Below are 14,923 nucleotides of genomic sequence, written 5' to 3' on the forward strand. Positions count from 1 at the left end.
CTAGCATGTTACCTATAAGCTGTGACTGTGAGAATGACCTTATCAGACAATTGCTTTCCAAGTTTATGGAACAGCTCTTTCACTCTGGACACCAGTCCGCAGATGTATGTGAGAAGGGGTTTTGAAGCCATTTTGCTGTGTCTGCCTTTGGTTCTGGACGGTCTATCTGGTTTTCTTCTTTTTCTGTTTTAACATGGTGGTTTGATACAACTCAGAGGCTTGTGAGGCTATTTTAGAAGACAGTTAAGTGTTGACCACGTTATCTGGAGTGAGACTTATGCAAGTGACTCGCCTCCTCACTCCCCACGGCTTTCCAGCATACACAAGGCACATCCAGAGTGTGATGGAATATATTACAAGAAATTCGACCATTTAGAACAAAGAGGGCTTTTTAACTGGCACTGCAACTGTTCACCAAGGCTGCTTCCTCAGCATTTCCCAATTCCACAACCTCTGTTACCTAAAGAATTAAAGGCAGCAGCCACTGGGGGCACCACCTGCGGGCTCCCTTCCGAGTTGCATGCCATCCTGACTTGGAAATGTATCACCATTCTTTCATCGTTTGTAGATCAGAATCCTGGCATTCCGTACCCAACCGCACTGTGGAAATACCTTCACTGCATGGACTGAAGTTTATCGAGTAGATCCCTAATCACCAAAGATCATGAGAGATGGGTGTTAACAGCTGGTGGTACCAGAGGCTCTCACCCTGGGAATGAATACAAAAAGGCAAAGGCAGCTCTTGGGACAGCTGTCTGCAGTCTCTAATGGAAAGTGCATCATGTAGATTGTGGGTGAAGGCCAGGTTTGGGTGTGTGCTGCTGCCTATGGTCAAATAATTGGTTCACTCAAGAAAAATTTGTCCCTTCTGTGTGATAAGTGGCCAAGAGGAGAAAAGCATTTTCAAATTGCAGCAAAAATTGATCATAGCTTAAATTAATCATTGTCTCTGTGTCTTGTGGGTTGGGTTTTTTCTCCCTTTACGCTTTTATAATTGTTCACCACTGATTTAACCAACAAACTAACATCTGCTTGCGCTGTTTCCCACTCTCATTCCAGGGTATTCCCGAAAACAGTGAGGATGAACTTGTGAGTGTGCCAGACGCCAAATACACAAAGGGAGAATTTGAGGTTTGTGAAAATCATCTCATCAGATCTCAAATCATCAAATGGATCTCAAAGCTTTTTCAAGAGTCAGTGCATACTCACAGTTCACAAACTTGCCATCCATAGCATTCACAATATCTACTGTTGAACCTCCTTGTGGTCTTCCAGCCTAGAGTCCCTTGTATTACGATCCTGTGCTAAGTGGATCTGTATTCTAGCTGCCCATGTGCCGGAACCTTTGGTGATGGAGCTCCCTGTGTGCTAGTGGAGAACAATGTGCCATTGGATATCAGTGAGTAGGCAGCCCACTCACCCCTTCTACCTCTGTAAATGACTTCATTTACGACAAGTTTTGGACAAGTTCTCAGATTCAAAGATAAATCCTTTCACGTTATGATCACTCTTTGCTAGAGCCTTTCTTGCTAAGAGGTTACAAATTAAGCTTGTCTCAGAAAGATTGAGATCTGATTAGGACCCCATGACTCATTGTTCTAAGAAACCATTTTGAATGAATCTATCGAGGTCGTCCAAAGTACTCCTGCCAATTTGATTTGTGTGGTCTTTATTAAGATTTAAGTCTCTTGTGCTTATTGTATTGTTGCAAAGATCTCTTATTTCCAAAATAATGATCTGTCCAATAGTATACAGTAGCTACTGCTAGTGCGTCTATAAACTACCCTCACCACTATTTTATTAATAGCTGAAAAGTGCAGCTTGCCTTATGAAAAATGTTGTACAGACTAGGGTTGTGTCTGCTGAAATTTAAAGGTAGCGGTTAGTGCAATGCTATTACAGCGCCAGCGATCGGGGTTCGATTCCCGTCACTGTCTGTAAGGAGTTTGTGCGTTCTCCCGTGTCTGTGTGGGTTTCCTCTGGGTGCTCCGGTTTCCTCCCACATTCTAAAGACGTACGGGTAGGTTAATTTGGGGGTTTAAAATGGGCGGCGCGGACTCGTTGGGCCGGAAGGGCCTGTTACCACGCCGTAAATAAAAAAGAATTTAGAACTTGATGTAAACATGTAAGATCCTGAGGGGCCTTTGACAAGGTTGATTTGAAAAGGAGAATCTGGAACTGGGGGTCACTGTTTAAAAATGTCATCACCCGTTCAAGATGGAGTTGAGGCCTGATGGAGGCAGGTAGAAAAAAGGAGGAAGATGGACCCAGGAAGGGGGTAGGGAGGGTGAAGGTGGAGGCAGCTGCTGGAGGGTCAACTAACATTTGAAATCACCCTCCAGCAGCTGTCTCCACCTCCACCCTCACCACTCCCCTCCTGGGTCCATCTTCCTCTTTTTTTTGTCTGCCTTCATCTACCATGTCTCTCAACTCCACCCCTTCCCCTCCTCTGTCTCGATCTGCACATCATCTACTGACACCCCCTCAGTTCACCTTGAACCTCTGGCCTCTATCTCACCACTGCCCCTCTGCTCTTTATACTGGCTATTTTCACTCTCCACTCTCAGTGCTGATGCAGGGTTTTGACCTGAAACGTCGACAGTTCCTTTCCCCTGCAGATGCTGCTCGACCCGCTGAGTTCCATCAGCAGATTGTTTATTGCTCTAGGCTGTGTCTCCAAACCTGAGCTGAAGTTGCTTGTGATGCAAATACCATCCCGATGATGTGTCTGCTCTGAATCTCACTGGTCTCCACTGACTCTTACAGTCTTTGTTAAGGCAAACATTTGTTTGGCCAATTTCTATCTTACTTTATTTGATATATTTAATAATTTGTGCATTTCAGTCACTTGGTATTTTCAGATTTACTAGATAAGTATTTTATCTAGTTAAGCAATGTATCTTCCCAGCTCTGTGCATAAACCACTTGGGGAGCAAATTAAACAGTAACACTCATCAGTCAACTACCTCCTGTTCCCTCTCTCCACACACTCGCTCTGCTCCACACTCCCACTCCTTTCAGCCACTTTGCTCTCATTCTTTGGTTCAATTCTTGCTGTGCTCTCTCTGTCAACCTGTCCCCGTTTCATTTGTTGCTTTCACCTTTGATTGCTGTAGCTGAGTTTGCTGTGCTCCAGGAATTCTTCTCCCACCCGTTTTAGCCTTGCCACTCTTGGTCACTGGTTCTCCTTTAGCTGGGGCATCCTATGACTCAGGCTCCATTCTCTTGTCTGCTCCGAACAAACTGCACAGCAATGGAGATTCAGCTTCAGATACATAGCAGCCTCCAAGGAATGGCCATTCCTTATTGCCCGTGTTTCTTGTGAAAGGCACCAATGGAATAACTACTGGGGATGAAATGTTTTTCTTGGGACTTCCTTCTGCCCTGTCATTGCACGTCCCATTTACAACTCAACTTCCTCAAAGTCTCAGTATCAGGAAATATTCTCCTGCACTCTACTGAGGGTTTAGCTGAAGGATAGCTGGAGATATCAAAATTCAGTGTGCCCCCCTATTGCACACTCCCTACACCACCCCCACCCCCCACACTGTCCATGATACTGATTAGCACCTACTGATTACAGGCAATGTTGCTGAACAACTCACTTAGCACATGCACTGTAAAATTGTAAACTGCAGCCTTTCTACACCCAACACTGCTTGATCAGGAGGTCAGCATATTACAGCATGGTTTTTTCCCTCCTGATTAAACCTCTCCAAAAGTTCCTGCTGCAAGTCCACACCGGTTCTCTGGATGTTGAGCAACGTGTTCCTTGTTTTTGGAGCTGGGCCCAGATGTTCATCAATGCTGAGATCAGTTGCAACAAGTATTTTTAAGTATGATGTCACTTGACTGTGATATTGATGGAACGACACATTGATTTACAAGGTTGCCACTAGTACAATGCCTGCCTTTGGCCTGAGTCCTAACGTTGGGTTTTTGGGGGACCAGTGTGGGACATTCAATATTTATAATTAGAATAGAGGCGTGTGGGGGTGTGATGCCCAGAATAGACAAATCTCTCTGATGTGGGTGCAGCAATGTCAAGGTCACTTTTTACCTCAACATTAAAAAAAATCCGTTGAAGAAGCAAAGTTTCCAGTTGTAGAATTGCAGATTTTAATTTTGAATGCCTACCATTCCAGGTTGTGATGCAAATAGTTCGACTCCTGCCGGAAGGGCATAAAATGAAGAGGGAAGTGGATTTGGCCCTGGACGCTGTGAGCGAGACCATGACTCCCATGCATTACCATCTGAGAGAAATCATTATCTGCACTTACAGACAGGTGAGTGACCGCCCGTATAACCAGCCTTAACCATCTGTTAGAGAAACCCTCCGTTTGCATGCAAATTAAAATCTGGCTGTTGGTTGGGGTCAGAATATTAGAACATATATTGAATGTACAATATGTGGCAGAGTTGTACACTTTTACCTCGCTCAGTGCTCCACATGTGTTCCCGGCAACCAGAATGTGAGTGGAATCAGCACTAAACGGTCATTATAGTATTATTTATATAGGAATGTGTGACCGACGGTGCTGGGAATTAGTGAAAAGCCCTGCTCTCCTCGCTGCTGCTCACTGCTGGGACGGGACTCTGGACGTGAGCTCAGTCCTCCTCTGGCAGCCCCGCAGCAATGAAACAGTTAAAGCGACCTCACCACCACCTGGCTCAGTGTGGAGTGAGCGCCAAGACAATGTACAACAGCTGCCTGTGAGGGCTGGTGCTGGCTGGAGTGGAGTGGAGTGGGGGTGCACTGAGATGTGGGGCTAGGATGATGAGTGCAGGGCGTTGCTAGGGACTGGCGCACGTCCGCCATGTCTTGACGCAGCCTGTTCAGGGACATCTCCCGAGTGGGGAGACCTGTGCAGTCAAACAAAGAGAGGGGAATTCATCAGGAAGCGATGAGATGGACTGTGGGATCTGGGCAATCGGTCAACTCACGGAGCAGCTGCTGCCAGTCCTCAGTAACGGCTGCCGTCACCGCGCCGGTAAGTGGACATGAGCCTCAGATGGGGTGGCCATAGGCAGCCATTGCATACCCAGCCATGAGGCAAGGAGACACCATTCCATTGCTGCAGAGAGTGCCAGGTGCTGGCAACCAGTGTGAAGCCCCAGCACGTCTTTTTATTGTGCAGCGGAGTGCATACTTCTGAGTGTTCAGAATGTAGTTCCTCTGGAGGTGTTTCTCCCCAGCTCTTGTAGACCAATGTCAAAGATCCTTTGCTGCCTACCTTCTGCTAGTTCGGGCATAGAGGAACATTTCTTCGATGTTTGAGACAATTTTAATTCTGCCTATTAATATTTTAAATATAAAAACTGAAAATTTTGGGAATACATTCAGGTCAAAGATCCTTGAAGCCTAGACTCTGTTTCTCTTTCCATGGATGCTGCCTGACTTGCAGGGTGTTTCCAACATTTTCTGTTTTTTGTTCTAGATTTCCAGCATCTGCATTTTTTAATGAATCTTTGCAGCGTAGAGCTGCTCTATGCCATGTTATCTTGCGTTACAACAGGTACTGTTTCAAAGTGATAGATTGGGCTTCGCACATAAACTGCGTGAGAGCTGAGCCCTTTAGTTTGCACGGGCAAAGTAACTACATAATTGCGCAAAATTCGTCAAAGTAGCTGTGCTTTCCCGCTGTGAATGTAGGTCTGAGCTTGGCAGATTCGAATCACGTAATATCAGGAGCAGTGATGCAAGCACTCCAAATCTCCCATCCCAGCCGCCGAGGTACGCAGCTGGAGCGAGGGTCGGGAATAACGCGCTTCATAAATTAGAATCATCCGCTGTAATCTGCAGAGAGACCGGTCCAACAGTTCATTGGAGAAGAATTGATCCTTCTCCTTTGTGGATATTCCAACAGCGGCTCATGTAAGCACCCACCCTTTAAACTCTGCAAAACTGACCAATCAACACTGTCCCCATATTCAGTAACGTTGTTGTAGCGACGCTGCACACGGTGGTATTGCGCGTAAATATCGTACACATGGGCGCCAACCATTGAGTTTCACACCGTACGTTCCATGCACTTGAAAGGTGCCGAGCTGCGTTTAGTGATGCATTTTGCACTTCCATTCAGTTGGGGTCGCGCGTATAAGAACGCGCGCTTTATGAGTGAATTTCCAGCCAAGGGTTGTTGTTGAATTTCACCGTTAGGTGGTGCACTTGCTCCACTTTATAAACCAACCATCCATGTGAGCAACTTCAGGGGAGCAGCATCAACAAAAGGTAAAGGAATATTTGTTTCTCTCCGGAAATTGATTGACAAACAAAATGCAAATATTTCTGAGAAAAGGTAATTCTGGTTGGACAGTTGGTGTGTTTGCCATCTGCAGTAAGTGACATTTAAAGGCGTGATTCCCCTGAGAGTGAAAAGAGCGACAGGTACAAGTAATGGAAGGGAACCGCAGAGGTGGGGAACAGCGATAGTGAATGGGTGAGGGTGAAAGGAACGCTGAGGGACAGATGAAATGGTGTTGAGAGGGGAGTGGAGCAGCTCCAGAGATCTGGGTTTAATCCTGACCTACAGTGCTGTCTGTGCAGAGTTTGCCTTTCCATCAGGTACTCCAGTTTCCTCCCATATTCTAAAGACATGGGTTGGTAAGTTAATTAGTGCCTGACCCTTAGTGTGTAAGTGAGTGGCAAGATCTGGGGAGAGTTGATGGGTACGAGGGAAGAACAAAATGGAATAGTGTAGCATCAGTGTTTGATTGTCAACATGGATTTGATGGGTTGAAGGTCCTGTTTGCTTGCTGAATGAGTCAAGAAATAACAGAATGAAGGCATGATAATGGACACACAGACCACAGATGGACCAGGATTTTCACAAATCTGAATTCTTTCCTAATTGTCTACAGATTTCAACAAATAGCTTCCTGTATGGCAGCATTGACCCTGCCAGTGAGAAACACTCATCCAGAGGGGATGCGTGGTCTCTCTGGCTGGTTAGGGAGCAGAGAGGGAAAAGCAGCAATGAGAGTTTGAAGTTCAGAAAATGACAAACTGAGGTGGCTAAATAAAGGACGGGTCAAAGCAGGATTTGGAGCTGAAATAGCGGAGACAAGTTTTCTTAGATTGGATAAAATACAGTCATTTAACTCCCTTTAATTGGTATTTTTGTGCCTTTTTATCTTTGTTTATTCGAGTGCTGACTGCACATTAGTGTCCCTGGAAATTATCCCATCAGATGAAGATGAACTGCAAAATTACCACAGATTACTTTTACCAGCTTTCTGATGTTTGGCTGGGCTGCAGACTTTTAACCATTCAGTGAGGGGGAAGTTGCATCGTCCACGTGTGAACAAAAATAAGTTCGGTGGAGTTGAATGCATGCATTGGAGGATTGGTGCAGATGAAGGTGTAATTTTTTTCAGTTTGAGAACCAAACATCAAAACAGACCTAACACCAGTTCTGAGCAGATAGGCTTGAGTACAGCCCAGGGTTCCAGTCACTGTATGAAAGGAAAGATGTGATTAAGTCAATGGTCCCAGCTTTTTAAAATAATTAGAGGAGAGGCAGAGAGGAGATGAGAAGAATTGTTTTCACCCAGAGGATGCTGGAAGTTTGGAGCTCTGCATGAAAGGGTGACGGTGACAGAGACAGAAATCCTCAGCACAATTAAACAGGACGCTGATGTATACTTGAAGGGTTGTGACTTGCGGAGGCATGGACCCAGTGCTGGGAGGTGGGATTAGGCTGGGAATCTCTCTTTTAACTAGCAGGACACAATGGACCAAATGGTACTTTTTCTCATTTCTGTGTTTTTCTATGATGCTGTGTTTAGCAGTGCACATCAGGATGTGTTAGTTGGAAGGTACTGAGTTTGGATGTTAAAAGTATACAAGTTTTCAGTTATAGTCATGACGGCAAACCTTGATTCATAGTTAAACCAAAGGCTGCAAAGTATGTGTTAAGTTTCCTTCCCTCTCACTTCAGTATTGATATTCAGATTGCACATTAGTTGGAGCCAATGAAAAGAAATGGAGAGGCAGAGACCAACAGAAAGAAAATAGCTGGAAGAAAGACATTTTTATGGTTATGAGGCAGACTGTTGTATTGTTTAAAATTTACACCTGGATTCCTTTCATATTAATCTTTCTGTAGTAATGAAGTGGTTCATTGAATTCCAATATCACCTACAAAATTTGATGTGTACTTAAAAGAATAAAGAACTTTCATTCAGATAGTGTTTTCTATATCCTTGAGGCATTGCAAAGTGCTTTGCAGCTAATGAGTTACTTCTGAATTGTAATCAATGCAGTATAAGGAAAGTCAATAACAACAAGGTGCATTTAATTTCTGCCTTTTACCTAGTGAAACACTTAGAGCTTTACAGAACACAATCAGTAAAAATTTGATATCACCCAATGTACGATATCAGCAGAGGTGGCAGAAGCTGGGACAGGAAGGTAGACTTTGGAGAAAGGAAAAGAAAGTGAACACAAGCTGCAGAAGCAAGAGCCCTGGGCTTACCCCATCATTCAGTAAGATCATGGTTGATTTTTTTTTTACCACTTTCCTCCATTAATTTCCTATACTTAGTTGACTCAATATCTTTAAGATAGCCACTCAGAAAGACTACATTTGGCAATGAGATTAATGATTTGGTGGCAGGACTTCTGTTAGTCAGAACTCCTTTGCCATCTTAAATAGTACCACTTGAATTGCCAAATTAGCTTAAAAAGTTTCCCTCTGAATATAGTAAGAGTGTTTCTTTACACTGGTATGGGATTTAGAACATAGAACAGTACAGCACAGGAACAGGCCCTTTGGCCCACAATGTTGTGCTGAACCAATTACATTAGTAATAAAATGCCCAACTAAACTAATCCCTTCTGCCTACACAATGTCCATATCCTACTATTTCCCTCACATTCATGTACCTATCTATGAGCCTCTTGAATGCCCCTATCATATTTGCTTCCACCACCACCACCCCAGACAGTGCATTCCAGGCACCCACCACCCTGTGTCAAAAAAAAATTGCCCCACACATCTCCTTTGAACTTTCCCCCTCTTACATGCATGCCCTCTGGTATTAGACATTTAAACCCTGGAGAAAAGAGACTGGCTGTCTATCTATGCCTCCCATAATCTTATAAACCTCTATCAGATCTCCCCTCAGCCTCTGCTGCTCCAAAGAAAACAACCCAAGTTTGTCCAACCTATTCTCATAGCACATGCAGGCAGCATTTTGGTAAACCACTTCTCCAAAGCCTCGACATCCTTCCTATAATAGGGCAACCAGAACTGAATGCAATACTCCAGATTTGGCCCAACTGAAGTTTTATAAAGCTGCAGCATAACTTCCTGATTCTTGAACTCAGTGCCTCAACTAGTGAAGGTAAGCATGCTGTATGCATTCTTTACCACCCTATCAACCTGTGTAGCCATTTTCAGGGAGCTATGAATGTGGACCCCAAGATCCCTCTGTACATCAACACTGTTAAGGGTCTTGCCATTAATAGTGTACTGTCTCTTTACATTTGATCTCCCAAGGTGCAACACTTGACATTTGGTCAGGTTGAACTCCATCTGGCATTTCTCCGCACAGATCTGCAACTGATCTATATCCTGCTCTATCCTTTACCAGTCTTCTATGCTGTACACAACACCACTAATCTTCATATCATCTGCAAATTTACTCACCCACCCATGTACACTTTCATCCAGGTCATTTATATACATCACAAATAGCAGAGGTCCCAGTACGGATCCCTGAGGATCACTCCTAGTCGTAGACCTCCAGTTGAATAAGTTCCATCGATCACTATCCTCTGTCTTCTACGAGCAAGCCAGTTCTGAATCCAAATGGCCAGTTTGCCTTGGATCCCATGCATCTTAATCTTCTGGATGAGCCTTCCATGAGGGACCTTGTCAAATGCCTATTAAAATCCATGTAGACAACATCCACAGCTCTACCTTCATCAATCACCCTCATCAAAAAAACTCAATCAGGTTAGTAAGGCACGACTTGCCCTGCACAAAGCCATGCTGACTGTCCCTAATTAGGCTACGGTTTTCCAAATACTCATAAATCCTATCCCTAAGAATCCTTTCTAGTAACTTCCCTACCACTGACGTGAGACTCGCTGGTCTAAAGGTACCAGGATTATCCCTGTTTCCCTTCTTGAATAATGGAATAACATTAGCTACTCGCCAGTCCTCCAGGACCTCACCTGTGGCTGGAGAGGACATGAAGATATTGATCAAGGCCCCAGCAATCTCATCTCTTGCCCCTCTCAGTAACCTGGGGTATATTCCCATCAGGCCATGAGGATGTATCCACCTTAATGCTCTTTAAGAGACCTGACGCTACCTCCTCCTTTATCTCGAAGTCCCCTAGCATATTAGCACGTTCCACACTGATCTCCCTATCCTCCACATCCTTCTCCTTGGTAAATACTGATGCAAAGTACTCATTAAGGACCTCATCTACATCCTCCATTTCCAAGTGCATGTTCCTTCCTTTATCCTTGAGTGGTCCTACCCTCTCCCTAGTTATCCTCTTGCCCTTGACATATGTATAGAATGCCTTGGGATTCTCTTTAATCCTACTTGCCAAGGACTTTTCATGGCTCCTCCTGGCTTTCCTAATTCCCTTCTTGAGTTCCTTTCTGGCTTCTGTATACTCCTCAAGTGCTCTGTTTGATCCTAGCTTCCTAAGCTTTACATACGTTTCCTTTTTCTTCATGACTAAATTCACCACCTCTCTCGACATCAAAGCTTCTCTTACCCTGCCATTTTTGCCCTTCTTACTGGATTTGAATGCACTATTTATGAATCCCACACAAGTACTGCAAGAATGCGAGTTGCAAATTAAGCAAGTTACGAGCTTTGTTAACTCCCTCCCTCCAAATGTGAGTTGAAATTTGCAAGTCCAAGCCCTACTCCAGCAACACTGTCAGAATTCATCGTCCCCAAGTTTGCCTGCAGCAGTGTAAGAAAGTATCCAAATACCACCACCACCTAAAGGCCACTGGAGATGGCAAATAACTGCTAGCCTTCCCAGTTAAGCCCATTTCAAGAGAATGTTTTTGTTCCCAAATCTGAACACATATTCTAGGCAAATATTTATAGGCTGATGTAACTCTGTTTTAGATGACACATTAAGCCCTGGTCCTGACTGCCTTCTCAGTGGAAATGAAAGATCCCAATCCACTATCCTCAATAACAGTAAGGGAATTCTTCCCATGTCCTCGCCAATATTTATTACAAAACCAACACCTCCTAAACAGATTGTCCTGCAATCAGACATCACTGCATGTGCTTGGCTGGTGTGATATCTTTTGTAACAGTCCTACTAGTACTTCACTGGCAGAGAAATGTAAAACCTTCCTTTTATTAAATGTAAACTTCTGATGACTGTAAGCATTCACTGGAATTCAAAACCACACTAATTACAAAGATATTTCTTGTTTCTAGGAAAGAATATTACTTCCAATAATTGTTTGAAAATTATAGACCATGTAAAGCTTTGTTAAGATGAGTCATAACTGTGAAATTTGAGTGAGCAATATGGTAAATGCATTTATAAAAAACATATAAAAATCCAATTATGCTCTCCTTTGTAAATATTGTTCTTGATGTTTCTGACAAAACGTAAACCATTAGTGCCTGTAAGTTCATCGTTGGTTGGTAGTGCTACCCACTACATTGCAGCATCAGGACACAATTCTGTCTCCAAAGGCCATTCCGTTGACTTCCATAGAATGAATTTCAGAGGCAGGATATAACACGCTTTGTTGTCTAGGGAAGAATTTCTCGGCACAGATGCTCAAAATTTAGGAACGGCAGAACCATAGAAATATATACAAGAAAGGAGACTGTTCTGCCCATTGTGAAATTGTTGGCTTTACGTGGATTTCAGGTAATCCACTTTCCATTTCTTGGTCCATAGCCTTGTAAGTGATGGATATTGAAGTGGTCACCCAGGTACTTTTTAAATGTGGTCAGGGTTTCTGCATCTATCACCCTTTCAGGTTGTGAGAACCAGACCTTCACCACTCATTGAGTGAAATGTTTTTCCACAACTTGCTTCTAGTCCTCCTTCCAATACTGCTATAGTTATTCTCCTCTCACAGAATGTTTCCAATGCAGAAGGTCATTTGGCTTGTTTAGTTGGTATTGGTTTCCACTAAGGGGAATAGATTACTCCTGTTCACATTTTTCAGGCCCCTCATGGTTTTGTACACCTCAGTTAACTCTACCCTCCTTCTTCATTCCAAAGAAAACAACCCCAGCCTTGCTTGTCTGTCCTCTTAACCATAACTCTCCAACCCTAGCAGCGTTCTTGTATAACTCTGCAGCTACATCCTTCTGATGTCTTGGACTGCCAATTGAACACACTCTAGGTTTTGTCATGTGATGTCCTACCTTCAGCCAGCCCAGCTCCTATACCCATGTCACTGAATGCCAGATTTGCACATTTTCTCAGGGCAGTGTCTTCTTTCACCAGTTGGGTGAATCACGGCTGTAATTAGACAGCTTTAATTCCCATCACAATACTTATAAATCTAATAAACATGCATAGGTGCATTGGACTCTGATCTTTCATTCCTGTCCTGCATTGTTGGTAACTCTACTCATGTCATAGGTTTTGTGGAAACTGTTACAGAGAAAGTATTTAAAGAGGGCCTACTTTTTGATGGGAGTGAGCCTGTGGGGATTTGGAAGAAAAATATAATTCATGGCCAGACGCTGGTGAAGTCACTTCCGCCTCTTCCACTGCTGCAGATGTGTGTCTGGAAAAGCAGACTCCTGAAGTGATTGGCATTTATCCAACTTTTGTTGAGTTGCTGAATACAAATATTACACACTCAACAGCTGGTTCTATGTGGTTTTTTTTCATTTAAGAATTTTATTAACTGCAACCAAAGTTTTAACAGTTTACAACTGTGCTATGATTAGGTGCTGGCTCTTGTATGAGTTGATTAAATTGTATGACTGGAACTCCGATTTCAAAATTGCCAGCGTCTGCCATCTGATTATTAGCAAGGAAATAATAAAAAAGACAGGTTGTTACTGTACAATAATGTAAATACAATCACTGTACATGTACCCAAGTCTGACAAACAGTTTTCATAAATTGCAGATAATCTCTTATTTAAAGAATAATAATTATTCAGAAAGCCTAGGTTAACTCCCATTTTGCTCCTCAATCTTTACTGCCTTTCTGAGAAAGCAGGTAGCATCTCATTTTAATGTTGCACCTGAGAGAAGCCCCTCCAGTGGTGCAGCACTCCCTCGGTTCCGCACTAGACTCGGCCAACCCTTCCATGATCAAATCCCTGGAGTGGGATTTGAATTCTTGTTGTCGGGTGGGAGGCTGACAAACTGGATACAAACTTAAAGCTGTGAGCACTGGAAGTCAATTCAACTTGGGGAGAAATTGCAGCTGAATCAGGCCCCAGAGATGCATATTCTAGTGGGGGTGGTTGGGAGCGATTAGTAACAGACACCATCTGAACATGATGCGCTTACAGCTTAGGGAGACCAGGGATTCCTTCTCATCCAACCCAGGATTGGAATGGTTGCCCACTTTTCTTCCTCCCCTGATTTGATCCTGTGAGTGGCAACGTCAGTGGAGAGAGAGGAGCGAATGTTTCTGGTTGATCAGCCTTTATCAAAGCTCTGTTCATCAGCCATAGGAAATGCCACTAAGTTTTCCAGAATTCATTACTTTTGTTTCAGATTTCCAACCTCTGTGAAGATTTCCAACCTCTGTGAAGTTTTACCCTTATCTTAAACATACTTACTGTTGTTAATCATTACAAAATCTTTCAATTTGGACAGTATGATTTCGGCTCAATGCCTTCCATTCACTGTGCAGTTGTCACCGGGGTGCATTTTAATGGTGTCAGATCAACCCGTCAGCTGATGAAGGGAGGGCTCTAATGCAGACCAACCGGATACAGGTTATGATGAACAGATCATTTTAACAAGGAAGTGAACAATGCAGATTTAAATCTGAAATGAAAGCAAGACTGCAACCAGTGGCGCAGCTGGTAGAGCTGCTGCCTCACAGTGCTGGAGATCCAGATTCAATCCTGACCTCTGGTGCTGTCTTTGTGGAGATTACATGTTTTCCCTGTGATTGTGTGGGTTTCCTCTGGGTGCTTTGGTATCCTTCAGTGGCTGAGAGAGCTGGTGAAGGCTTGTTATTAGCAGCTGATCAAATTCTGCTTTATTGATAAGTCAATGCTTGGAGATGCACTTTTGCCATACATCAGCCACGAGCTCAGGTGAGCCCAGTGTTTCCATCTGTGGTTCAGTGTCAGGTTTTATTTGGTAATGTTCCGGTGAAGTACCTTGGGATGTTAAAGATGTTAAATAAATGTAATCTGTCATTAAAACTGAGTACATCTGGAAGAAATAAACATAATACAGTACTAGGAAGATTGGAGGGAGATTCACCGAAGACCATTTGACGGATGCAGCCGAGTTAGTAGAGCTCTGTCTTACAGGTCCAGTGACCTGGGTTCAATCCTGACCTTGGGTGCTGTCAGTGTGGAGTTTGCATGTTGTCCCTGGATTTCTTCAAGGTGCTCCGGTTTCCTCCCACATCCCAAAGACATGTTGGTTAGTTAATTGGCCACTGTAGATGTAAATTACCCCTGGTGTAGTGTGGGTTGTAGAATTGTTGGGGATGAGAGGAGAATAGGTTACAGGGAAAATTACTGAGGGAATGGGATCACTGTGAGCCAGTAAAGACTTGATAGGCTGATTAGACTCCTATGGTGTATGGAAGCAATGAGAGAGGTGGACTGGAGAGGTATGGACCAGACAGCCAGACTTGAACCACACCAGGATTTTCAAATGGTTGAGATAGGAAGGGTAATCATCAAGGGAGCTGTGGCCCAGTGGAGCTTGGGACCAGGAGAGGATGTCAAGCCTAGCTATCTGTTTCTTCCCCGAAG

General features: G+C 43.8%; 1 protein-coding gene across 1 annotated transcript in view; it reads left to right on the forward strand.

The window, feature by feature from the left end:
- Positions 1–14,923, forward strand: part of LOC127584737 (paladin-like) — a 210,203-nt gene that overhangs the window by 101,667 nt on the left and 93,613 nt on the right. Inside the window, 2 exon segments of the mRNA XM_052041651.1 lie at positions 1,060–1,131; positions 4,146–4,286. Coding sequence (XP_051897611.1) covers positions 1,060–1,131; positions 4,146–4,286 — 213 coding nt within the window.

Source organism: Pristis pectinata, chromosome 30 (assembly GCF_009764475.1).
Source record: "Pristis pectinata isolate sPriPec2 chromosome 30, sPriPec2.1.pri, whole genome shotgun sequence".
NCBI lineage: Eukaryota > Metazoa > Chordata > Chondrichthyes > Rhinopristiformes > Pristidae > Pristis > Pristis pectinata.